General features: G+C 43.7%; 1 protein-coding gene across 2 annotated transcripts in view; it reads right to left on the minus strand.

The window, feature by feature from the left end:
• Window positions 1-13,439: 13,439 nt before the first annotated feature.
• The window catches only part of CHCHD3 (coiled-coil-helix-coiled-coil-helix domain containing 3), a 298,991-nt gene continuing 285,942 nt past the window's right edge, over window positions 13,440-26,488 (minus strand). For both annotated transcript variants that reach the window (XM_007982963.3, XM_007982962.3), the window contains 2 exons: window positions 25,292-25,427; window positions 13,440-14,280 (listed from right to left, as the gene is read on the minus strand). In XM_007982963.3, the coding sequence (XP_007981154.1) occupies window positions 14,257-14,280; window positions 25,292-25,427 (160 nt within the window). In that variant the 3' untranslated portion in view covers window positions 13,440-14,256. The remainder of the gene's footprint in view (window positions 14,281-25,291; window positions 25,428-26,488) is intronic.

Here is a 26,488-nt window from a genome sequence, read left to right on the forward strand (position 1 = left end):
GCGCTTTGGGAGGCTGAGGCAGCAGAGTTGCTTGAGGCCAGGAGTTTGAAGCTGCAGTGAGCTATGATCGTACCACTGCACTCCAGCCTGGGTGAGAAAGCAAGACTCTGTCTCTTAAAAAAATGTCCGTAGCTAGGTGTGGTGGCAGGCACCTGTAATCTCAGCTACTCAGGAGGCTGAAACAGGAGAATTGCTTGAACCTGGGAGGTGGAGGTTGCAGTGAGCCGAAATCTTGCCACTGCACTCCAGCCTGGGCGACAGAGCGAGACTCTGTCTCAAAAATACAAAACAAAACAAAACAAAAAATGTTCAGCAGAGAATGTGTAGAGTTCTCAAAGTTTGATTTTCTCTTTTCTGCAGTTGTTTATTTTTAATCTACTAGCAACAGGAAGAGGATGCTCAGCAAAGGCAGGCTCAAAGGCTGAGCTGGTGACGTTGCGCGGAGCCCCACCCATCTGCTCTGTATCTGCATTCATGAGCAGCTCCAGCTCCAAAGCCAATGTACAAGTGACAAATCTCCACTGAACAGGGCCTGAAAGTTCCAGACCGACAGTCACTTTCCTTCCAAGATCTTTTTGCCTCAGAAGACCTTGGAAACCCGGCAACCACATGCACTTAGGAGATGTATTTAGAATGGCTGGGCTCTGTGCCCTGCACCCTGGTGGCCCACCTGGGGCCTGCTGAGTGGTTGCACCTGGGACCTTCCGGAGACAGAAGCAGCGCACGTGCGCACAGCCCGGCTGTGACTCCCCCTCTACCACTTCCTGGGTGGCAGGCCGAGGGGGGGAACACCACGGAGTTAGGCAGATGTCTTGGAGCGCAGGGAAAGCAAAAGAGGAAGTGGGGAATTTGCCTGACAGACCCCAGTGAGCAAAATTAGCATCAGCCATAGGCAGGAGGTTCTCCAGTTATTTTTCCTCTGCTCAAAATCTCAGTAACTTTGCACAGACAAGGTATTTTGTGCTACTGCACCCAGTACATGAGAGAAAGCTGATGAAAATAATGGGGTTTTTATTCCTTCATTCAGCTCAACATTTATTGCAGGCTTGTCCTGTACAAATGCACTGTACTAGACACTGTGGGGATGGGGGGAACTTGAAGGTTTATAACAAGGGTTGACCCAAAGATCTAGTATCGAGGTGGGGCTTGGATAGAGAGGAGCTCATGCAGCAGTTAAGAGCCAGACTTCTGGGGAGGGCCGATTGGGTTATTTACGCACTGTATGACCCTTAGCATGTTATTTAATCCCCCTAAGCCTCAGTTTTCTTACCTGCAAAATGGGAATAATAAAAATACCTAATTTATAGGATTATTGCAATAGGAGATTTTTTTTTTTTTTTTTTTTTGAGATGGAGTCTCACTCTGTCACCCAGGCTGGAGTGCAGTAGTGCAATCTTGGCTCACTGCAACCTCCATTTCCCGGGTTGAAGCAATTCTCCCGCCTCAGTCTCCTGAGTAGTTGGGATTACAGGTGCACACCACCATGCCTGGCTAATTTTTGTATTTTTAGTAGAGACAGGGTTTTGCCATGTTGGCCAGGCTGATCTCGAACTCTTGACCTCAAGTGATCCACCTGCCTCGGCCTCCCAAAGTGCTGGGATTACAGGTGTGAGCCACCATGCCCAGATGGCAACAGGAGATATTGAAATGTTTAATACAGTGCCTGGCGCAGAATACCCCTCAACAAATGTCAGTTCCTGGCAGGTATTATCAAGGGAGTGGAAATGACTTTGTCATAGGAATAACCCTAAACCTGTTTGAATTTATTTTGAATCCTTTTTATTCTGAAGTATAAAACAGTAAAGTACAGAAAACAAATGTACAGATAACATAAATGAAATATACCCATTTACCACTCAGGCAAAGAGACAGAATAGTAGCAGGACCCTAGAAGTCCCATTAGTGTCCCCTTCCAATCAGGACGCCCTCCAACCCCAAGAAAGGTAACTGCCGTCCGTATATGGTAACACTTCCTTCCTCTCATAACTTTTACTACATAAGCATCCATCTCTAAAAACTATCCTTTTTCTGCCTTAAAAATGTATATGAATGCAATTACGCAATATTCGTTCTTTAGTATTTGACTTCTTTGGCTCAACACTGTAAGAATCATCTGTGTTTTTATGTGTAGCCATAAATCAGTCATCTATATGATTGCATCATAGTCCAGATGCCTCAATATATTTAATCAGTTTTACTATGATGCACACTTGGTTGTTTCTACTCTGTAGCTAGTATGAATAATGCTACTGAACACTAAGTACGTACCTAGAAATGGTATTGCTGAGTCATAAGTTATGTATAGATTTGGCTTTCATAGAAAATGTCAAATCATTTTCTAAATGGGCTGTACCAATTTGTAATCTTACCAGCAATGTATTAGAAGCGAGTTGTTTCATATTCTTGACAATGCCCAGTATTTTCCATCTTTTACATTTTTGCCACGTTGGAGGATAAATGGTAGCATCTCGTTGTGAATTTAATTTGCATTCCCTAATTAGCAGTTCCATGGAGTACATTTCATATGCTTATTGGTCATTTATTTGCGTTTTTTTGTGTGAAGTGCTTATTTCAGTCTCTTGCCCTTTTTTCTATTCAGCTGTCTTTTTCTTACTGATTTATAGGCCTTTTTTATATATTCTGGATATGACCTTTTGTTGGCTGTTTCACAAATATCTTCCTCTTAAGGCTTGCCTTTTCATTCTCTTCATAATGTCCTGATGAACAAAAATTCTGTTTTAAAGGAATACAATTTATCAGCCTTTTCCCTTACGGGTAGTGCTTTTTATATGCTGTTTAAGAAATGGTTCCTTACACTGAGATCATGGAGCTATTCTTCTATACTATATTCTAGAAGCTTTGGTGTTTACTCATTTAAATGATACTCCAGTTGAGATTGACTTTCATGTATGGAGTAAGAGAGGGTCTAGTTTTCCTCTTTTTCCATGGGGATATCCAACTGAGCTGGCACCCTTTTTTTTAAAGACCATTCTTTCCCCTCTGACCTGAAGCACAAACTTCATCATAAATCAACCAACCACATATGCATAGATCAGTTTCTGAACTCTCTATTCTGTCCCATCCATCAATTCCATATCATTTCACTCTCTTAATTATGGTAACTTTATAATGATTCTAGTGGAGCAAGTCTTCCCTTCTAGCTCTTTAAGAATATCATAGCTATTCAATTCATTTTTAAAGTAAATTTCTTTTACCTTTGCTGCTTTTAAAAACATATAATTCTTTTTTATTTTGAAATGCTTTTAAACTTATGGAAAATTTCAAGAATAGTACCAACTTTTCTTCCTGAACCATTTGAGAGTGAATTGCCAAAATGATACCCCATCAGCCCTAAATACCCCCGAAAAGAGCAATCTCCTCTATAACAACCATACAATCCTCAAAATAAGCAAATAAATAACATTGCTATATTACTATCATCGAATCTACAGACACTGTTCACGTTCCGGCAATTGTCCCAGTGATGTCTTTGATAGCAAAAGGATCCAGTCCAGGATCACGTAGAGCATTTCCTTGTGTCTCTTTAGTTTTCTTCAATTTGGACCAGTTCTTTGAGAGTTTTTCCCTTGACTTTCATGATTTTGACACTTCAGAAGGTACAGGCCAGCTATTTTGTAGACTGGGCCTCCCTCGGGCATGTCTGATGTTTTCCTCATGATTAGATTCACGCTAGTCCCCTTTCTTGAGCTATCCTTTTGGTGGGATGGTCTCAGAAGCGCTGCTGCTGTGTTCTCACTGCATCCTATCACATTTTGATGTGGCCCATTCCTGGTCATGTTAATATTGATCACTTGATTTAGGTGGTGTCTGTCAGGTTTCTTCTTTGTAAGAATTTACTCTGTTTAGTTTTGTAGTTCGTAAGTTGGAAGGGAATTTAACATGTAAACATCCATCCTGTTTCTCAGAAGAGTAAGTACCCCCCTAGTTTTAACATCCAATTGATGTTTCTTGGCTGAATTATTACTACGGTGGTTGTCAAATAATAATTTCACAATTCTGTCATTCCTTTAACATTTATTAGTTTGCATTCTATACTAAGGGAATGCATTCTCCTTTCCCCAGTTATTTATTCATTATTTCTTATATTAGCATGGACCCATGGTATCAGTTTGGACCCTTCCTTTGTTACTCAGTGGGTTAAATCTGCCCAAGTTGCGGCCAGTGATAGCCCCTTCAAGATGGCACTGCCCCTTTGGTATGTTCCCATCTTGTATTTTTTTCTATCTAGGGCTTAGCCATTTCTTCAAGAAGTCATTATTCCTTCTAGTGAAGGATGGTGGTTAGATCGAAGATCTGGGCTTAGGGTGAGCTCACTGCTATTAGAATGCTGTTGCTCCAGCTCCTCTCAATGACAGATCTAAGGAATATCTGAATGAATGTACATTCATACATACATATGTGCATAATATATGAGTATGAATAGACACATATAAATATGCATGCATTCATATAGATATTTGTTTCAGTATCTATCTATCACCACAATTTCACTTCAATATCTCCAATTCCAAGCCCGTGCTACAGAGGTCATTTTAATTTCTCCCTTTCCATGTTTGTAACTTTCTTATCTGATAATAAGAAACCTAGCTCTCATCAATATGTTTATTATTAGATCAGGGTCCTCTGTATGTCATCACTCTTCCACTGCCAGAGCCACCCTTCTTCCCCCAGACAACACAACCAGCCTCCTCCCATCACTCAGGTTCTAGTCCTACCACGAATGTACACCCTTCTCTTCCTGCTCAGGCTCAGGCATCCCAGTCTTGGCCGCCACCACTCTCATCCCCCGTGTGGGGGCCCACCTTGCTTGGCTCTACCTAAGGGCTTTTGGACTGAGTTATTCGGGAAGGAAGAAACGCAGTGAGAAAAGAAAGGCACTCAGTTACTTTTAATTATTGCTAGCAAACATTAACTTGGGATACGCCACATGGCTGATGAGAAAATGGAAGCCATCAGAAGAGAATGTCCTCATCCTCTCAGGACCATCCACCAGCCTGCCTGCATCTGTGCTCATAAACTGAACTTTTTGCCTATTTACAGTGGATAAACTCTCCCTGCTCTGTTTAAGGCTAGATTCTAGCCTGTTAGCCTACTCAAGGACTTTCCACTGAACTTATCCTCTTTTTCTGCTTTTTTCCTTATAAAATGGGCTGTATCTTCAATCTTAAAAAGAAATCTCCCTAGGAGCCCACATCTCTTCTACCTACTTCCCTCTCTACTCTCCCTTTAAGCAAAACTTCTTAAAAATGCTGCTGCTAACTGGATGTGGTGACTCATGCCTGTAATCCCAGCACTTTGGGAGGCCAAGGCAGATAGATGGATCACTTGAGGTTAGGAGTTCAAGACCAGCCTGTTTAACATGGTGAAACCTTATCTCTACTGAAAAATATGAAAATTAGTTGGGTGTGGTGGTGCATGCCTGTAGTCCCAGCTACTTGGGAGGCTGAGGCATGAGAATCACTGGAATGCAGGAGGTGGAGGTTGCAGTGAGCCAAGATTGTACTACTGCACTCCAGCCTGGGTGGCAGAGCAAGACACTGCCTCAAAACACACACACACACACACACACACACACACACACACACACACACACACACACAAAATGTTTTGCTGCTTCTGTCTTCATTTTCCAAACTCATTCTTTCTTCAACCCCATTCTGACCAGGCTTTCATTTTCCCCAGTTACCACCTGCTCATCAAGTGACTTTCATGTTGCCAAATTAACTGGCTAATTCTGCTGTCAACTTTCTCAACCCATCAGTAGCATTTAGTGCAGCTGGCCATTCCCCCTTTCTTGAAATGCTCCCTTCCCTTGGTCTCCATGTCTGCGTTGGTTTGTCTCTCACCTCAGTGGCCATTCTCTCACATTGCCCTTGGCCAGCTCCTCCCCCTCTTCCTGAGCTTCCCAGTGTTAGAGAGCTGTAGCTGTCCCAGCCCTCTCCTCTTTACAAACTCATCCCACAGGCAAGCACATCCAAGGCCAGTGCCAAGGTTCCATGCCATCTTGACAACGAGGACCCGAAATCTTCTCTCTAGCCATCTCTACTAGGAGTCATAAATTACATATTAAACTTAACATGATCAAAACGGAAGCTCTGCTTCCTGCCCACACCCCTCCCACTCTTGTAGATGTTAAGTGTCTCCATCTCAATACATGGCAGCGCCATTCAGTAGTTGCTCAGGCAAATCTTGGGGTCCTTACATTTTATTCCTCTCTCGCTGATATCCCACATCTAATGCAGTAGGCTGTCTTGTTGGGTCTATCTACATCTACGTGTCTCCTAAATCTGACTTCTCACTTTTTCCACGCTATCACTCTAGTCCGGGTCACCACTTCCTGCTTGGATCGTTAATGTAATAGCCTCCTAATATTTGCCTTGCTTTTATACTTTGGATAGTTCTTTAATTATTTACACAGCAACCAGAGTGTTTTTTTTTGTTGTTTGGTTGGTTGGAGCTTTTTGAGACTGAGTATTGCTGTCACCCAGGCTGGAATGCAGTGGTGCCATCATACCTCACTACAGTCTGGACCTCCTGGGCTCAAGCAATCCTCCAGCCTCAGCCTCCCGAGTAGCTGGACTACAGGTGTGTGTCACTACATCTGACTAATTTTTTTATTAAAAAAAATTTCTTTTAGAGATTGGGTCTCACTGTGTTGGCTGGCCTCAAACGATCCTCCCACCTTAGCCTCCCAAAGTACTACTACAGGCATGAGCCACTGCACCCAGCCTACAGTGGACTTTTGTAAATGTCAATCACATTGACAGCCTGGCAGAAAACCCTCCAATAGTTTTTCATTGCACTCAGAATAAAATTCAAATCAAAGACAAAAAGGTCCTGCTTGTTCTGGCTCTGATTTACCTCCGTCAACCCCCATCCCAGAGCAATGGGCCTTTATCACTCTGCTGGGGCCGTGAAGACCTCCTTACTGCTCCCCTAACCCATGAAACTTCAAGCTTCTGCCCCAGGACCTTTGTGCTTACTGCTCTCCAATCTGGAACGCACTTCGCTTGGATCTTTTTTTCCCTTTTTAAAGATGGTATCTCCCTATGTTGCCCCATCTGGAGTGCGGTGGTTGTTCACAGGCATGATCATAGTGCATTGCAGCCTCGAACTCCCCAGCTCAAGCAATCCTCCCATCTCAGCCTCCTGAGTAGCTGGGACTACAGGCACATGACACCATACCTGGCTTCCAGTTCTCTCACTACATTCAAGAATCTACTCAGATGTGACCACCTTATAGCTGTGTTTTCACCACCTAATCTAAAATAGCACAGCACCCTCACAGACTTCTATTCCCCCTCCCTGAGCGCTCCATTCCTTTACCCATTCGTATCTCACATATCACTCATCACTACCAGACATCATATGGTTATGGTTTCTTCCCACCAGAATGTAAACCCCATGAGGTCTGGACCTTGTCTGTCCTGTTCACCACGATATCCCTGACACCTGGAACAGTACCTGCTGCACAGAGGCTATGCTGAATTCAGGCAATGATTCAGGCAATGCCAGTGTGACATGGTACTGTGGCTAAAAACCCCTTCTCCGGGGAACCAGATAAGGCAGGAGTGGTGAGCTTAGTGGTCCATGCTGAGCCATAAGCAATGAACAAGCTTCTCCTTTAATGAGGAGGAAGTTGAAAGTGGTTATAAAAACTCAGGACAATAAACTTCTGATGTTCCTGAAACATCATCACCTTAGTGGTGATTCATAACCCCTCTTCTGCTTCTAAAATATAACATCTAACTTCACTGATAAATTCACTTCCAATAGAAGAAAAATACCTTCCGCCTTAGTCACTGATACTTCTAAGTTCTGTGTTAAGCACCTGAGGGTGAGGAGTGTGGGCTCTTTTATTTTGGGTTCACATTTAACATGCAGCTGCTGCAAAGGCATTTTAAGAACACGGAGGTGACTGAAAATAAACTCCTGCCAGCAGGTTACCCGCCATCCTATTCACCCCCTGCTGAAGCGGAGTTTCCAGCCCCTGCTCCGCAGCCTGCCTTCCAAGCTCGAAATAAAACGACAATGCCACTTCAACTGGAGGTTGAATACTGTTTTCAATGACTTCCTGGTCATGCTTCTGAGACCAGGATGCGCATTACCTTAGGGAGATGCAAAGTCAAGCTAAAATGGGCAGGCTGGCGTGGCTTTGCCGGTTTGATGCTGACTGAGAAACATGGCCTGTGGCTATGAAATGAAGAAAATGATTTTACCCTCATCCCTTGGACTGCACAGGCAGCAGATAATAGGCAGTTGGCCCCAGTCATCCGGCCCTCGACCTCGATTTTATATATTTGCAAGGAGGGGCAGAGAGAGAGAGTGAGCAGAGGCTTTCAACCTGTGCTGTGGGCAGTCAGGAGGGCCCAGCAGTAGCCTGGCTGATGGGCAGACCTGACAGGGAAGAGGACTCTGCAGGGGGCTCCCCAAGTACGAGCCACTTGGACTCCAGCCCTGGCAGGCTGCTGTGTGCTGGGGCAAGTCTGGGAAGAAAGGCGCACAGCTAAGCGCCTGCAACTGACCACTGACCTCCAGCTTCCACGTTTGCATTTCAAAGCCATCAGAGAAATGTAATTTACTTTGAAGGCAAGGTTATATACTCGAAGCAGACTGGCCTCTCAACAAAGGGACAATGACCACGTCCTGCCTGATAAGCATCCCCCCAGGAGAGAGACTATCTGCCAGGGAGTGCGGGGCAGAGTGGCAGCTAAGTAAAGTTTTTCTGCATGGGAAAGCCTTTGAAGAGTCTAGAGGCCTCACCTAATCCATTCCAAATCACTGCAAGAGTTTTGAAGTACTCTGTCAAACTGAAGCGAAGCTGTTTGCCACAGAATTGACTTGGTTTGAGGAGTTGCAGGGACTGAAACGGTTTGTTTCCAACTTCCTTAACTGAAAAGCGTCAATTTGAAGATCATATTTTCTGAATCCAAACATCTGGATTTAACATAGGCTTGTCCCCTGAAATACAAGGGGATATTATCACGATCTAGAGATGACCATAAATCTAGTAGGAAGGGTAGGAAAAGTGGAAGATACCTTTGATTTGGGTAATTTTTGCTTTCTCCCCTTAAACTAAAGCAATTCAACTCTTCTTAGGGGCTCTGCCAGCAATATTGAGGCTGGAGGGACCAGAGGAGAGAGAGCACAACATGAAATATAAAATTCCACCATCTCCATTCAAACATCAGCCTGGAGGTAGGAGAATGAATTAGGTGGTTGGTCATTTTTCTCCCAAAGCCAGGATCCAATGACTCTGGGCTTTGGAAGGTAGTGGAATTGAAAGTTCCGGAGGCTCTCTGGTGCTTTGGCTAAAATTCCTAGCATAAGGAATCTTTTTGGGTGAGGAATATGACTCTCATTCCGGGTACGGGAGAACAAATCTACTTTGTCTTTTGTTTACCAATCCGATCCTCCATCGTGGATAAAGCAGTGCTATCCAGGAGCAGCAGAGCTCGCCCAGGGGAGATGGGCAGGGCCAACCTCCCAGTACCCAAGGAGGGCCTTGAAGTTTCCCATTTCACTGAGCTTGAAAAATCACCAACCACTCCAGTCTCCCTGGGTCATGCGCAGGCTGGGGATGATTGTAAAACAGATACAGCTCTGACTCACCTACAGTGGAATAACTAAAAGTGACTTTTCATATATGGTACAGTCAGAATGAGTACCTAAAGACCAGGTGTAGTGGCTCACGCCTGTAATCCCAGCACTTTGGGAGGCCAAGGCAGGCAGATCACTTGAGGCCAGGAGTTCTAGACCAGCCTGTCCAACATGGTGAAACCCCATCTCTACTAAAAATATAAAAATTAGCCTGGCGTGGTGGCGCATGTCTGTGGTCTCAGTTACTTGGGATGCTGAGGCACGAGAATTCCTTGAACCCAGGTGGTGGAGGTTGCAGTGAGCCAAGACTCCAGCCTGGGTGGCAGAGCCAGACTCTGTCTCAAAAGAGAAAAAAAAAAAAAAAAAAGAAAAAGAAAAAAAACTCCTAGAGTGAAAGGAGCTTCTGGGAATCACATCCAGTCCTCTCCAGGCACAGCCTTGATCACCAGAGCCAACATTCTACTTTATGGTCAGTAAACGGGTCCTTATCCCCCTCCTTTATTTCCTTTATGTTGCTTCAGTTATTGTTGGTACCTCAAAATCAAGTGGGTCAAGGGAAGGAGAGGAAAAACTGAAATCTGCTCCATTCCACATGCTCTTAATGGCTGGGAGGAAGAAGCTAAAACAGATGCCTGGAAGAAGGCTTTAAACTAAACCGTGGACTCCTGAGCCAGAACATGAATTCTTCACTGGCCGGTGCAGGCCTCGGAGCACCCGCACCACAGTCCCCTGTTCTGGGGGTGGTTTGGACTGTGGGTGTCATCAGCACAAATGGGCTACGTGTCCTAAGGTGACTTCCAAGATTAGATGCAGCCTGCCCACGGAGTAAATCCCTCAGGGCACTGACGGAAAACAAAAATCGAATGGGGACCAAAAACTGTAGAAAAAGTACCATCAAGGGCGCAGAGAAAGAAATGCAAATATAGTTTTCATTTAGAGAATTTAATGGAATTTAATGGTAAATTCCATTTACCCAGTTTATAAGAACTGTAAGAATAAGAAATTACTAAATGAGAGGAAGTACTAAATATAGGACTAAAAGATTTAAGATGGAGGAGAAAAGAAGGGAAGCATCAAAACACACAAATCATAACGGAAAGGACCCAGTGCAGGCCACTGTACAGTGAGAGACCAGAGAGAGGTGACTTGTCCCCACTGACAAATGGAGCACAGCTGGGTCAAGAGCCCAGGACTCCGCACTCAGGAGGGTGCACTGTGCACTCCGTTGTCACTGCTTCTCTGGAGGGAGGCCGGAGAGGCTGAGAAAAGTGTAAACACACAGAGCAGGTTAGAGGAGGGGATGAAGATGGCAGAGAAGAGAGGAGGAAGCAGAGACTGAGAAAACTTGGGAGAGGAAGACAGGAGGAGAGCAGTGAGGTATGAATGAGTATCAACTCATCCATTCACAACATTAGCCTTTCAAGAGGATTAACTCTAAACAGACTGTTTTCTAACTCACTTGGTTTGAATCACAGCAAGTTACTGCTGCCTTTTCAATTGTTCAACTGCTAATTCTTTAAAAAAATTATTTCAAGATACATTATAGCATTATTAACCATAGTCAGCATGTTGTACAATAGATCTCTTGAACTATTCCTCCTAATTTAACTGAAATTTTGTTGCTTTAATTCCTAAATCTCAAAAGGGTCACCTCCTACAGCTCACTGAAATGTGAGTATCTGGCAAAAGCAATTATACCTGCAGGCTGCAAGTGAAGAACCACACATTCTTCATTTCTCAGCCCAAGAAGTCGAGGACATGTGACTACCTGGTCAGTTCTAAGCCAAATGCTGCTAAAAAACTGTTGTAGGGAGGAGTCTTGTGGGTTGACCAACCGGCCACAGGCATCTGGCTTTTAGCAGTCTACATTTGCTACTAATCATGATTAGTCAATACTTTTCTAAACCAGTGCGTGTTGACAAGTTTTCTGCAATGTTACTGACTTCTCAAAGAGGACTTCTCAAAGCTGATTCAACCCAGCTGTGTTCTATAAGTTCATCAAACATTTGTTTAGTGTGATAACCTCTGACCAGCTTTCAAGACACTTTATTCTTCTTGGCTTCATGAGCTAAGCTACTGTGGTGGAAGGTGTGTTCTACTTAAGTGAGAAACTGACTGATTGGAATGTACCACTCCACAGCCTCACATAAATCACAACATTCTTCCCAAGCAGTGGTCTGGAAAGCTACTGTGACCTGGCAGAGCTGTGATGCCATCAGCAGGGAGCTCTCCATGGATGGAGAGAAAGGCATCATTTCATCCCTTTATTTCCCCAAAGCGCTGGCTTTTGTCTCGCACCTACCATGCTTATCAGAATGATAAATTAATAAGCAATGCTGGGAGGGACGGCCTGATGAACCAACCCCCGTTCCCCTGATTTCGCCCACTTTAGACGCCTGACTCTACAGCGCTGCATTTGCCTGCCAGAGGCAAGCCTGGCAGCCTGGGATGTGCCAAGCACTTGGCTCTCAACTGCAAAACAAAACAGTATAGGAGGGAATTTGTGAGTTAGCTGATTTGCAAACACTAGAGCAAGTCGCCATGTAAACATCTGTCTCGTGTCTCTCAGGTTTTTCCATTTCTCTCAGACAGCTACCTGGATGCCACCCTGACAGCATCAAAACGTGCTGCTCCTCAAGTGACCAGTGAATCCCTGTTCACACTGAAATAAACCCAGCTTCTTTCAGACCATTAAAAAAGAAACCTGAAAGCCCCCCACAAAACAACAAAACAAAACAAAACCCAACCAAAAAACCTTCATGAAGCAGTCATCACAGAGCACATTAGTAAGTATGGTAGGAGAGCCTCCAGTGTTGTTCAGAATCAATGTTAGGCCAGCAGGTGTGTGCCCGAGTGTCCATGAACATGTCACTTGGAGGCAGCCATTGCCCAGGGAACCTGAATGAAAAAGGAGCTGCAGCTACACTCACATGGGTTGGCTGAGACTGTCCCATCACAAGTACATCCCGACTTTAAATAAAAGTTACTTGGGCATGTGAATACGTTCTATACCCCCAACTCCAAATGCCAGTTTACTGAATCATCACACAAGCCAGCATATACTGGGTCTGACCAAACGTATGTGGTGAGTAACCATTTGGACTCTTCACTGTAAGCCTAAAAGTTAGTTCTTCTGTTTGCCCCCTTTTCGCAGTTGAAGAAGTGTTGGGTGACTTGGCTGAATTCCACAGCAGAGCCAGAATCTGAACACAGATTAAGGATACAGATTCTGTCTTCTTTTGCTAAATTCACTTGCTTGGTAATAAAATAAAAATCCTACATGACAAAAGACACTTAAAGGATATCACAGAGCACTGGTACTCCTATGTCCCCAAAGAACCTTCCCATTTAGCTTTAGTGTGACTACTTATTTCCAACTCACTCAACTCCAGGGTTGAAGCACCAATCATGGTAAATTAAAAAAAAAAAAAAAAAAAAAAAAAAGGGAGTGTTATAATCAGGAAGTTCTGAAAAATTGGAAAGAGGAAAAAACAACTAATGGTTGAATTATTTTCTTTGAACGTTTTGTAGTATTGCAGGGTCAGAAGGTCCTAACCAAGGTTATCTAATCTAGTTCTTGCCCCAGGCAGGATGACTTAAGTCATCCCAAAGAAAGGAAGGTTCACACAATTTGTAAAGATCTTCCTGAATTCTACCTACCTGAGAGGCAAGTTATCAGCATCAATGAAATGCTCTGGAGCCTTTGAGAGGAAAGGTACAGCACAAATGCAAATTATTAACAATATAAATCAGCTCAGTTCCCGTAAGCATAGCCACCTAACCCAGCCGAAGGAATGCATGAGGAGCTACAATGCCAGTCTTTGTCAGAAAATATATTTATTATTGATAGTGAGTGAAGTAAAGATGTGAGTATTCACTATAGAGGTTACATCAGCCAAGGTTGCCTTCATATTGATAAAAATACCGTATCTCACTTGTAATCATAAACATTATTCCAGTAGAAGAGGTACATTTTCTCTCCTTTTTGTCTTCTTGCCTGTATAATCACCATAATAAGTTAAAATGAAACAGCTCTTACATAATCAAAGGAGAAAAGAGAGAGAGAGAAACCCAACACGCCACAGCCTCGACAATTCCACCCAGCACTGCGGCCTCCTGATCTGTTTTCTGGCTCTCTCCACCCAGCACTGCTGCCCCCAGATCTATGTTTTCTGGCTCTCTCCACCCAGCACTGCTGCCCCCAGATCCATGTTTTCTGGCTCTCTCCTCACCCCACTCCAATTAATTTAGCCCCCCACCCCATCCTACTTTGTTAGGGTGGAGGTTCACCACATGATGGGGCTAGCTCAGAAGAGAAACATTTTATGGTCAGTGGAAGTTGAATAGAAAGTACCAAATGGTGGAGAGGGCTGCCCTTCTCTTTTAATCATCCTAAGAGGGTTTACTAATACTGAAGTGCGTCCTTTAATGACTGATCCCTGATCACGGCTTTGGCCCTTCAAACTGCTCCTGTTCAAAATGTGAAATGATTCTGCTGAATCCATTCTTGGTGTCTCTCTTTAGTGGTCTTCTCATTAGTGGTCTTCTCTTCAAATGGGTTATTTTCTTACTAGGAAAAAAAATGTTCCATCTCTGGAATTAACGTTGATGGTGTTTTGCTCGTTCTGAAAGTTTTTATCCTCCCTTCTCAAGCATGCTCTGAAAGACAAACAGAAAGCGTAAGTTTTACCACTAGGAGAGGGTAAAAAATAAATGGCACTAACTATTTAGTATGATTTTTTCAAATTTCAATAGATATTGCTTTTCAAATATCTAATTTTAAAAACACAGAAAACAAGGCATATGCTTCCTGTTCTCAAAATATTGCTCCTTTAATCAACACCATCACTTTATCACGTATGATTTTTAATGACCCCTCTCACCACCATATGAGTTGAAAACTCCAACAAGGCTGGGCACAGTGGATTACGCATGTGATCCCAGCACTTTGGGAGGCCAAGTAGGGGGGCAGATCACTTGAGCCCAGGAGCTTGAAATCAGCCTGGGCAACACAGTGAAACTCTATCAAAAACAAAAACATTAGCTGGGCATGGTGGTGTGTGCCTGTAGTCTCAGTTGCTCGAGAGGCTGAGGTGGGAGGATCCCTTGAGCCTGGGAGGCAGAGGGTGCAGTGAGCCATGATCATGCCACTGTACTCCAACTTGGACAACAGAGTAAGACTCTGTTTCTAATAGAAAGCAAAAGTGCTCCTGGTAGGGGCATTTGGAAATGTCGGGAGCATGGCTGACGGATGCAGTGATTGGGGGAAAGCTATGGCCAAGGCAGTGCGGGGATCAAACCCCAACTCCAAAGGTTCTGAGAGGGAATCTCTTCATTAGACAAACACAAGATTCCTTCTCGGAGAAGGAGAACACAGATGTTCATGTGCTCATGAGGCTGGACAGAGCTACACAGATTAGTACCTATGCCCAGATTGCAGAAACGGACCCTGCATTCTATTTAGTTATTTATTTGGGGGAATTTGGGGGATGCGGATGTAGACAGGAAGAATTCTTAACTATCAGATGAAAACTCTATACCCAGCTGAAATGGGGCTATACTGCCTCCATTTTTAGAGGTCTTTAAGAAGAAAAAAGTGTTACTTTCCCCTCTAGTTTTGCAACCACTCAGAGAGGCAAGGTGAGGCCGAGGTTGCCTCCAGTTCATCCATTACCACCTCCCTCCCGCCAGCACTCACCCTTCCAGCCATCCACACACCTAGCTCTCCACTGAGCTTCTATCAGGTACCACTGCACTCAGTTCAGTGCACTGGGGAAACCAATACACACACTGGTGGAACATTCAGGAATAATAAAAGGTAATAATTTGCTAACTTTGATTTATTTGCTAACTACATGCTAAAATTTATTTTATTGTATATACAGCATAACATTTAATAGGAACAAAATAGTATCTCGTAGAAAGTAATTTTTTCCTTCCTTCTGTTTCCCAGTTTCTGTGTCCCCTTCCAGAGACGGTCACAGTTCACAAAAGGAATGGTTCTGCCTGGTGCAGAGGGCAAGCCTGTAGCTGGAGTGAGCAGGGAAGGCTTCTCCAAAGACCTCCCACCATGGAGAGAATCCAGGGGGAGGACTGACGTGGGACTGGGAGGAATAAGGGGAGAAAGCAGTGGCCAGGATTCAGGGAGAAAACAAGTCCAGCACACACGGAATCCTGAGGGGTGAGGCCTAGCTGGAAGAAAGAGTACATGTGCAGGACTGACCAAGAGAAAGGGTGGAAAGAGGGCCCAGGACAGACGCCAGGCTGAGACATATCCTGCTAGCCACAGAAAACCTAGAGGAATGCTTTTACGTAGGAGAATGGCATTTAGGAATGTTAACCTGACATCCTCGGCATGATGGATCCAACAGAGGGGAGTCTGCAGGTAGGAAGGCCAAGGAGGAGGCAGATTAGAAACCAGACAAGGGCGGAAACAAGAGCTAGAGCTACATGGGAAGAAAAAGGGAAATGGCGGCCGGGCACGGTGGCTCAAGCCTGTAATCCCAGCACTTTGGGAGGCCGAGACGGGCGGATCATGAGGTCAGGAGATCGAGACCATCTTGGCTAACACGGTGAAACCCCGTCTCTACTAAAAAATACAAAAAACTAGCCGGGCGAGGTGGCGGGCGCCTGTAGTCCCAGCTACTTGGGAGGCTGAGGCAGGAGAATGGCATAAACCCGGGAGGCGGAGCTTGCAGTGAGCCGAGATCCGGCCACTGCACTCCAGCCTAGGCGACAGAGTGAGACTCCATCTCAAAAAAAAAAAAAAAAAAGAAAAAGGGAAATGGTGACACCCAAGGTATGGGAGGATCCTCGGTGACAAGGACAGTGATGGGGTCACCAAGAGAAATAGGGAAGTCAGTGAGATCCTGAGGAGGAGGAGGATGACTTAAATTTTGGGTTTGTCAGACAATTTTGGGTGAGACATCCAAAATGGAAATGTCTAGAAGGAAGTTGCAGGCCTTCTGAGGTCAAAAGTCTGTAGACACAACGATTTAGGGTCAAAAATTTAAAAATGATTGAAATTAAGGGGACAGAACAGAAAGAGTAGAAGCCAAACAAGATGGTGTATTGGGTTACAGGAGCAAAGGGTGGATAGATTATCCTAAAGTGTCCATCATTAGAGGTTTCTAAGAAGCCTATGTCCATAGGGCACAAAATAAGATATAAAGGCAGGCAAACTTAGACATAACACACACAGAGTGATCAGAAAAACAATGATTATGTCACACAGAAAGTAAATTTAAAAAGCCAGATGCATTTAGAGAAAACAGGAAAAACCAAGTAGGTGCAGTGGAAGATTCTGCTCAGCAGAGTTGTCCTGTAAGAACTCACACTGGAATATGAGGCACGAGACCCATGTTTGTTGGGAAAATAACACACTGAGCAGCCACCATGTAAGAGACACCACCTGGCAGTGTCACAGCGTCACAGCATCTCAGCCATGCTTGCCTGCTTGTGAACTGATCTGTGTGAGTCTCTCCAAGTACATGGATGATAAGTTCTCTGAATTCCAGGTATATAGACAACCTCACTACATCATGCTTTATTAAATACAAAATGGAAGCCAGTATAAAGCAGATCTATACTGAGCCTATCTAAAGGAATTCAGTTACCGGAGAGAGTGATCTCTTTATAAATGATGGCACTGGGCCATTTGCATTTGGGGGGTTATAGGTTCACTGCTTTCTTCAACACACTGATGGGAGCTTGGAGCTGTCATCTGCCTGGTCAAGATTACATAGCTGTGCCCCTCTCTACAATTTTGGGCTTAGGGTTATAAGGATAACCACAGGACAATGAACCTCTTTTCAAATATTGCAAAATAATCTGCAGCTGCCACAACTTAATGAAGCAATAGTTAAAAAGTGTTATCGCGAGTCTAGAGATTTTTTTTACTGTTCTCCCTGCAACCTCAACCAAATATAGATGGGTAATTTTTCAACCAAATCGTATCATGCTAAGAATGTTAGGCTATCTTTCAGAAAGAGGGACAAGATGGGACCTGGCTGGTCTGAGGATGAGCAGGCCAGTCTCACATAAAGACACTAAATAACATTTTATAACCCCTTTAACCACATTCACAAAATACCCTGTTACATGTATTAAAATTCTGATCCTCAAAGACAGCACAGTGGTTCAGCTGATTTGTGGTGACTCCTTGAAGACATGTGGGACCACCACAGAAAAGCACCAGGGCTGATCTATAAACATTTTGTCAAACTGCACTCACTTGCTACCAAAGGGTGGCAGAGGTGGTACAAAACCATCTCAATTCTATCTGAGAAATTAACAAACACAATGGCAGGCTGGATTTTTAAAAAAGATGAATTCATCTGTCAAACATTCTGGGTTATTATTATATTCCAGCTATGCAACAAAACCTGCTCCAACCCAGACCCCAGGGCTTTTGACTGGAGGGAACCGAAGGTCTGGTGGGCTCTGTGTTATTCAGCTTTCACCTTATAGGTTCTTCTACTGTCTCTATTGGTTCTGTAAGTAGCTGCTGTTGGGCTGAATTTCAACGCTGCATAAATTTAACACTGCATAAATTAACATAGGAAATTCCCTAAAGAATGAGGGAGAAGCTTTGCAAGTTATAAAAAATTGCTTCCTTCATTTAAGGAACTGCTAACACTTAATCTTAATGTGGAGAAAGAGATTCCTTGCTTTTGCTCATCATTCACGTATTTGGGCCTGCAGAAACTCCTTTTATAAACAGCTGGGTAAATCACCAAAAGAAGAGAGTGGTTCAGGCATGAACACTGCTCTTTTCCCAAGTCCTTTTCTCATTCAAGCCACTGAGGAACAACCGGAGCTCACAAATAAGAACAGCGCCCCTGGAGACCTGAGACTGCACGTCATTTCCACTTATTAAAACCTTCCTAACCATCCTAACCACTTGCCTCAAATATTTTTGTTACGCAGTAATCTCATCCACTGATTTTTGAATCACGGCTTTCTCGGAGGGGTTGACTATCATAGCAGCATACCAGCTACTGGCTGTGTTGATAATTTAAGAGAAATGATGGCAACCCTGGGTTGCTAACCAATCATCACGAAGAGAAAAGTGGTTTGTTTTTTAAGATACCACTCAGGGTGCTTGTCTCTGGATAAGCTTACCCAGTGCCTCACCAAGACTTCAGGCCTCATAAAGCTGGGTAGAGAAGCAGGAAGGTTTACCTAACCAAGGAAAAATGAAACTGGAGATGTGTCCTGGCACAGACCTGGTCTCAAGATACGAGTTTCACTAAGGAGGGTCAGGAAAAGTGGGGAGTGGGAGACACTGGAGCTTCGAAGGAAAAAGACAGAATGAGAAGACTGTGCATGAGACAGGAAGGAAAAGTCATCTATAAATTGAATTTATGGGAAGCAAAAAGCGAGTTTGCTTGTGCACCAAGTACTGTTCTTCACTACCTGGAAATCTGATTAGTTCACTTATTTTGTTTTCAATATGTGTCTATTCCCTGCAGCAAGAGCTGTTTGTTCTTTGTTCCTCCTGCTTTGGAGGAAATACAAGTTAACTTTTTTCTGCCTGGATCTTGCTCTATATCTTCTATGACAAATGCTCTGTATAATATTCAAATTAAGTTACAAGTAATTCACTGTTTATACAACTAGCTGCAATAACAGACAAAACACTAACGTGCTGCGGTTCTAACTTTTGAGGACGAGCACGAGAAAAGAAATACCTATTAAGAAAAATGAAAATCTATTACCATGGTTGTATTTCTTCTATTAAACTCAGATTTTAAAAAAAGAGAAAATGTCACGAAGCAACGATTACTCTCGGAAAGTGGTTTAGAAAAGGATTCCTATGATGGAACAGGCTGGGGTAAGAAATTTAAAGTTTGGAATTTTGTTTGCTTTGATCTGACTCTAAATTCAAAGGGCTGCCCTACCAAAAGATGGGAAATCTATTATGAAATACCCACGCGTCAGTCACCCTGTGTACCAGCATCCCAGCTGGGCAATTAATAAATGTCATCAGGTGATGATGATAAAGCAGCTTTCGAACACAATAAAAACATGCTCCTGGAGGGCTTCCCAGAAAGTTAACCTTCTTGATTATCTTCGTGCTCTCTGAAAGTGGCCACTGTGTACATCGGGGGGACCCAGGCAGGGTGACTGGGAGCAGCAGAACCAAGGGAGGGTCTGGTCATAGCTGTGAGCTAGTCAGGGGACTGGGGTCACCTACTGTTTCAATGGAAGCAAGAGAAGAGGGGAAGAGGATCTCTTTTCAAGGCTTCCATCCTCTTCCCATGTCATCTTCCAATTTGCTCCTAAGCCTAAAGATTCATTCCTAGGGTTGGTCTGATGAGAGCTCTGCCAGGTAGCTTTGACCTGTGGGGAGTCACAGCTCCCCATCTCCCAAAAGATGGAAAACAAGGACTTGGCAGGACCTCTGAAAGGTCAAAGACCTTTAGTGCAATTCGGGCCAATGGCTCTCAGAGCAATCGTTTTCAAACTTTGGGTACAGAGTCTTCTGGGAAATTTGGTCAAAGTTCGGATGCCCAGGCCTCAACCCAGACCTTCTGAATCAGAATTGCCAGGGATGGGGATTGGGTGGGTACTGGGTGGGTACATTTTAAAAAACCCCTCAGGGGATTCTGATGCTCACCCACATGTGACACGTGTGGTCTGACACAACAGGAAAAATACCCTGGTTTTGAATTTAAAAGTGGGCTGTTTGGTCTGGGTTCTGCCCTTCTACAGATCATTTAAATTCTCTGGAAGCATGAGGTTGGGTTACATGATCTCTAGGCTCCTTTTAGCTCCAACAGCCTATAAGTCTATTAAATCATTTGCATCTAATGGAGAGTTCATCTGAAAACAATGATAACACACAGCTTGCTCTGGCAATAGGTTTTTCTTTCAAGAACCTTGATTTTTAAGCAAAAGCTACTACTATGTTTTCAGGACCCCTTCATACTCAAAATATGTCACAGACTTAGGAGCACTGAATCCTGGTCTAATATAAATACAGTTCACAGGGGAGATGAAATGCATTGTCCTTCAGAAGGCAGACAGAAATTGTGCCAGGGCAAATTCCTCCCTATGCACTGATCCTGAGGCTTTGACTTAGGAAGCCAACCAAATACTGGAGATGTCAATGGTATTTTAGAAACGAGACAACGGGGTCCACTAGCCTTAAGTTGGAGAGCTGTCATATTAGGATCTAGCCTCATTTACTGGGTCCTGACCCCGTATTCCTCACTGCGGCCAGGTTCCTTTCTGATCTCTCCAAAAAGATCAGCAGGAAGCATGTAGGTCTGAGGTGGGGTAGTCTCATTTACAAGACGTCCTTATTGTGAGCTGAGCTACCTATTTGCGTGGCTACTGCCCCACTGCCTGCTTACTGCCTGAACTTCTGCTATGGTCTGGGGGACCCCTGACGGACTCATCATCTAACTTCAGGTCCCACACTGACCTCTGTCCCTTGGGCATCTCCTGGGGTTGGTCCTTGCTTCCGGTCCCAGTTTGCCCTTGGTTGACAGGCTCCAGGTTCCTGGCTTCCTGCTCTGTTTTCAGAATCCCTCACTTCCCATGGTACTTCACAGGATGAAAGGCATCACAATCCAGGGGAGGCTTACGACTGGCTGGAGGGAGCCTGCATTTTCTAATGGCCTTTATTAGCCGGCAGGCTACATTCTGCCAGCCAGCGCAGAGACAGCTGTTTTTCACTTCACTGACTTTGGAGAAACTGTGAAACTGTTTCTATTCCCTCCCAGTTCTTTCTGCCACCTCGGCTTCCCCAGGGCTGTCAGGAGTGTGAACCTCAAAGAAAGGGTACGTAGCAGTGGGAGGCCAGGCGGCAGCAGACCAATCAGAAATGCAAGTGTTCTTCCCAAGTGAACGTTAAAGATGGACAGCAAAATTTAAGAGGCGAAGGCACAAATACTGGAGGTCTCAAAAGGGGACGTGCTGCTTGTACCACATGAGCCATGTCTCTTCATCTGAGTGCGCCTATGAACAGGCATGCTTGTGCACACCACCTTTTGCTCTCTATACATGAAGGCAGAATCAGACCTAGAATAACAGAGCTAGATGGCCCTCATGAATCACCTGGTTCAAACCTTCAATTTATCAAAGCAACTGAAGTTCAAGTCACCATAATTAGATTAGAATGGCAGCAACAGCATTTCTTATAAACCCCACCCTCCCAGTGAACACAGAATGTGCCATAAGGGTCCAGCCAGCTTCTGCACTTTTCTGTCAATAGCAGCAGGGCTGGGAAAAAGCTGAAACGCTCAGACTAGCGACTCCCAATGTAGTCCAATTCTGCAAGTAAATAGCAGAGAAGTGGTATGTCCTAGGGAATGGTCCCAGAGGTAATGCAGGTCTGACAGCAAACCCTTTCGACACCCTTCCCCTTTTTTAAAAAACAGAAGTTGGGCACATTTTGGTCTACCTGTGAGCAAATACGATTGGCTTCTCGTTCCCACTCCTTTCCATTTCTCCTGTAAGGTAGGTGTAGTAAGATAGAATGGGAACCTGGCATCAAAGGTAAGAAGAGGTAATCCAATCTTGCCGAGCCTGAGAAAGTTATGAGGCTAAGCAGATATGAGAAATAAAAGACATAGAAGTATGTATCAATGGATGTGCTCCTTCATTTGTAAATGCTGTATCTCATATAGCCAGCCAGCCGGTAGCTTTTAAGTCTTAGAAGTAATAATTAGAGCTATACACTCAGGAAGAGCACATAACTTAATACACAAGAAATAATAGTCTAAATGTCTCATGTCAACCCATGAGAAACTGTTGAAGAACAGCTGAAGAAACACTGATGTGAATAAGTGGATAAATAAGCAGAGAGGAACAGTAAGGCTAAGGAATATCTGGAAATTTTCCCATCAGTAAAACCTATTAGTCTCTAGAACAATGCCCCAGGGAACCCGTGAAAGGCCAATCTTATGAGTTATTTAAAAGTGGAGTGGACTTAGCCATTGGAATTATTCCATGGGGAAACCTTTGCACTGTGTGAGATATGGGCAACACAGCCTAATGGCTTGTGGTCATGTGCAGTGTTTTCCATGTTTAGCATGTCCAGCTTGTTGTCTGGATTAACAGGAAATATAACAAGGAAATATAAGAAGTCGGCCCATGAGGAACTGCTAAAACAGGCAGTAGGGACCATGTATCTTGCTGGAGTCTCTTCAAACAACAGGGGCACAGCTGGGGTCACGAGGTTAGACTAAATTCACAAGGAGCAAAAGGACAACCTGGTATTGGAGGGAAAGTAACTGCTCGTGAAACGCTGACAGAAGCTCCTTCTGGCCACTGTGGCGTGATCTTAAAATGGGCCAGTGCCAAGTTGCCCCTTTCATCACGGGCTTCATCAACCCACTCCCCATGTGTGACCTTCAGACTCTGTCCCCCGCTCGTTAGATTTTCCATGTTCTGTGTCCTCCCTTTATTGCTTCCGCTCTCACTTTCCCTCACTGACTTATTTCTGTATTAGTGGATGATGGATGGATGCCCCTTCACAAACTTACCCACTCAAAAACCAAACACCACTTATGTATTTTGAAATTTTTTCTTTTTATGGCAAGGTACATCTTGGTCTAGCTGTGATTTACTATTGTGACTTCCCTAAGTTTTAATGCTCTCAACTGGAAAATGGTGAAAATAAAACCATCTCTATTTACATCTCAGGTTGTCATAAGAAAACAAGTAAAAGAACGGATGTGAAATGACCTTGCACTCCTAACTACTGCAGAAATGTAAGGCAGTGCAGCTTCTTGGTTCTTGTCCATTTCAATGTTGCCCATCTTAGGAAAAAAGGTTTGACGGCTTCTATCTTTTTAATACTAACTTGTATTATACACCTCCTAATAACTGAATACAAGAGCCATGAAAACAATAGATACTCCAAACATACTAGCTGAAAATAACAGACTGGAGATTGAGGGGGAAAAAAGAGGGTCTCTTTTGAAATCATTAATAATAATTTGATGCTTTTGGCTGACCTGTTTAGTAAATTTCCGCACAATAATGCAACTGAGGAAAGAGGGGTAAAAAATAAGATTTACTGAATACTTTATATAAAGGTAATCCTTACAACATTACCCCAATTTACAGATGAGAAAACTCAAGCCCCAAGGTCACAGAGCTAGTAAAAGGACAGGGTACGAACTCAGGTCTGCCAGATTCAAACTCGCTATCGCGCCATGTGGTGTATTTGATTTTGTCATAACTTAACTTTGCTTTATCCTATAAATATATACCATTGATGTCACAGGACTATGTGTAGATAATTCAACACAACCCAGACAGGCAGGATGGGGTCAGCACTCCCAATGCCCCTGCAGCTGCCACTGTGGTAATGTTACAAATCACATGGTACAAACAGGCATGTATGTTAGAGACCAGCATTGAAACATACACTTTGTCACAGCCACTCTTTTCCACTGGCCACCACCTCAATAAGGCACTATTATCAAGTTAGAAAAATCCATGAATCAACCTACAAGTCCCAAGTCCTTCAGTTTGTATTCATACTGAAGGCTGGGGTTTATTAAGAGCATATCAGAAGCTGTTTTCAACAAATAAAATGTACTAACTTAACATTAGCAACATTACCTCTACCAAAGACCTTTAAAGAAAAGGATTCCTGGCATGCTACTAAGAGTTATGCTACAAGCAAGAAACAGAAAAAAGTTGCCAGCCACTAGGCTTTTAAGGACAACATAGGCTTTTAACAAATATTGATTATATTTTTTTCCACCAATGTTACTGTTATTTTCCAGCTATCCAGACAATACTAACCCTCCCATCGGATATTTGTAGAGTATAAAAATTTTACACCAAGTGATATTATTATAACTACAGCAAATTAGGCTGCAGAAAGGCATGCTGTGTAACTCAAACACTAGATTTAGTTGGGTTAGAAGGTCAAATCTATGGAGTTTGTCAGTAGAAGGAATCAAGGTTTCCAACAATTTCCGCCTCTCAGAACAACCTATATCCAACTGTTAAATTGGTTAAATGATAGGCAATTATGTGACCTGCCAGAATTGATAATTTGCTTCAGGGTTTATCATTAGCTTTCTAAAGTACATAAATTAGAGAAAATGCACGTCCTGTGAACATCGTATTATTCTGATATGAAGGGTCAAGAGAAGAATATGTCTATGGTCTATAAAAGCAGTGGAATTCTTTTTTAAATGCTATCTCTGGTTTCCCTTTCCCTGTCCAATTAAGTGGACTCTGTCAAACTAGTGGAAGGGTTGGACGGTGACTGAACGGTGGGTTTTTTTTTAACCTGGCCCTCTGCCTGACTACCTGCTGCTTATGGGCCCAAAGGTGCCAGCTCTTAATCTGTATCCTCTTCACTGGCTCTAAATATTGGCCTCAAAGTATGAGGAATGACCTTGAGAACATTATTATTAGAAGACAAAAGCTCAGGGCAAGTGGAGAAAAGTATAATCTTAGTAGAATCCTTTTTTCTGCAAGTAAATGAGTTGAATGCAAGGAAGATATGGGCTCTTTGACAATGATCGGACAGAAGTTATGCCCTAATCAACTCATTACAGTAATTCTTGATGATGATGACTAGGGCTCAGAAAGCCTTTTCACACACAGCAGCCCACTTAGTCCTTACCACTGCCCCAGGTCATCCAATTTTCGATTTGCCCAGTGCCCCCACTGGCCTGGCTGGCACACCTACCTGTTTGGCATGATTGACACAGTGCATATACTGGGTGGCCAGAGAGGAGCATTTGAGGGTCTGGTGGGTGTTCTCACGGTAACACTGAAGAATTTTGGCCTGCAGATCAGCACAGACTGGATGAGACTCATACCGCCTGAAAACAAACACAGGGACCGCTGAGACCAATGGTCTTCATTCAGAATAACAATCAAGGTTAAAGAACACACAAAATGTACAGTAAGACACAGATGTTGCAAATGTAGAAAAAAGTTTAAGAGAAAGAATTTTCCTTAAACTTTAAAGATAGCTAAATTTTTCCCATGATAAAAATGACAAAGGGTAAATAAATTCTAAGAAATGAGTTCCATTAACTGACACTGCTGTGAGTTAGTCTGGACAATATAACCGTCCCTTCCAAACCAAAACCGTATCAACATGCCAGAAACTTGGAAGCCCTAAGTTCTCTCTTCCATTCCCATATCCACTTGGCCACAAAGCTGGGGATCCCCGCAGCCTGGTCCTCCTGCTCCACATCACTGTCGTTCTGTTCCTTCCAAGTGAGACGCATCCTGGACTCAAGAAATGACCTCCCAGCTGGTCTCTCAGCTTTGATACCCTCTTCACCTGCCCCTACACACCTTCCAGAGGGTTCTTTTCAATAGGAAATCGAAGACGGTCTCTTTCCCCAGCACTTTCTACAAAAAATACAAGGCCAGCTGGCTAGTCCTTCCTGAGCAGGTTCCTGCCTACCCTGTTGCCTTCACCCCCACACTCTGCACACAGCTGAAGCCTGGACAAACCCAGTTCAGGGTTTGGTTCTTACACTTCTCTTCAGGTCTAAGCTCACGCTGCTCTTGCTTCTGGAAATACTCTACACCCAAACTCCCACCTATGCCTATATATCTGGAGAAAACCTACTCATCCTTTGATACTTCACTCAAGTGTCAGCTTCATTAGCTCTCCACCCCCCAACCCCAGTAGTCTATCATTCCCTTTACGGTGACCTCATTGGTTCTGTATTCACTTTTCTTGCCATGCACGTGACAGTGACTACACCATACAACCTAATACAATTTAGCAACCTACATTTACTAGAATGCAAATTCCAAGGGCTGTGACTTATTTTGTCACCTCAGCTATTAGACATGGGAACCCCTACAGAAGTCATGTAATACATTTACTCAGTGAATACAAATGGGTACAGAGAAAACATTT

Source organism: Chlorocebus sabaeus, chromosome 21 (assembly GCF_047675955.1).
Source record: "Chlorocebus sabaeus isolate Y175 chromosome 21, mChlSab1.0.hap1, whole genome shotgun sequence".
NCBI lineage: Eukaryota > Metazoa > Chordata > Mammalia > Primates > Cercopithecidae > Chlorocebus > Chlorocebus sabaeus.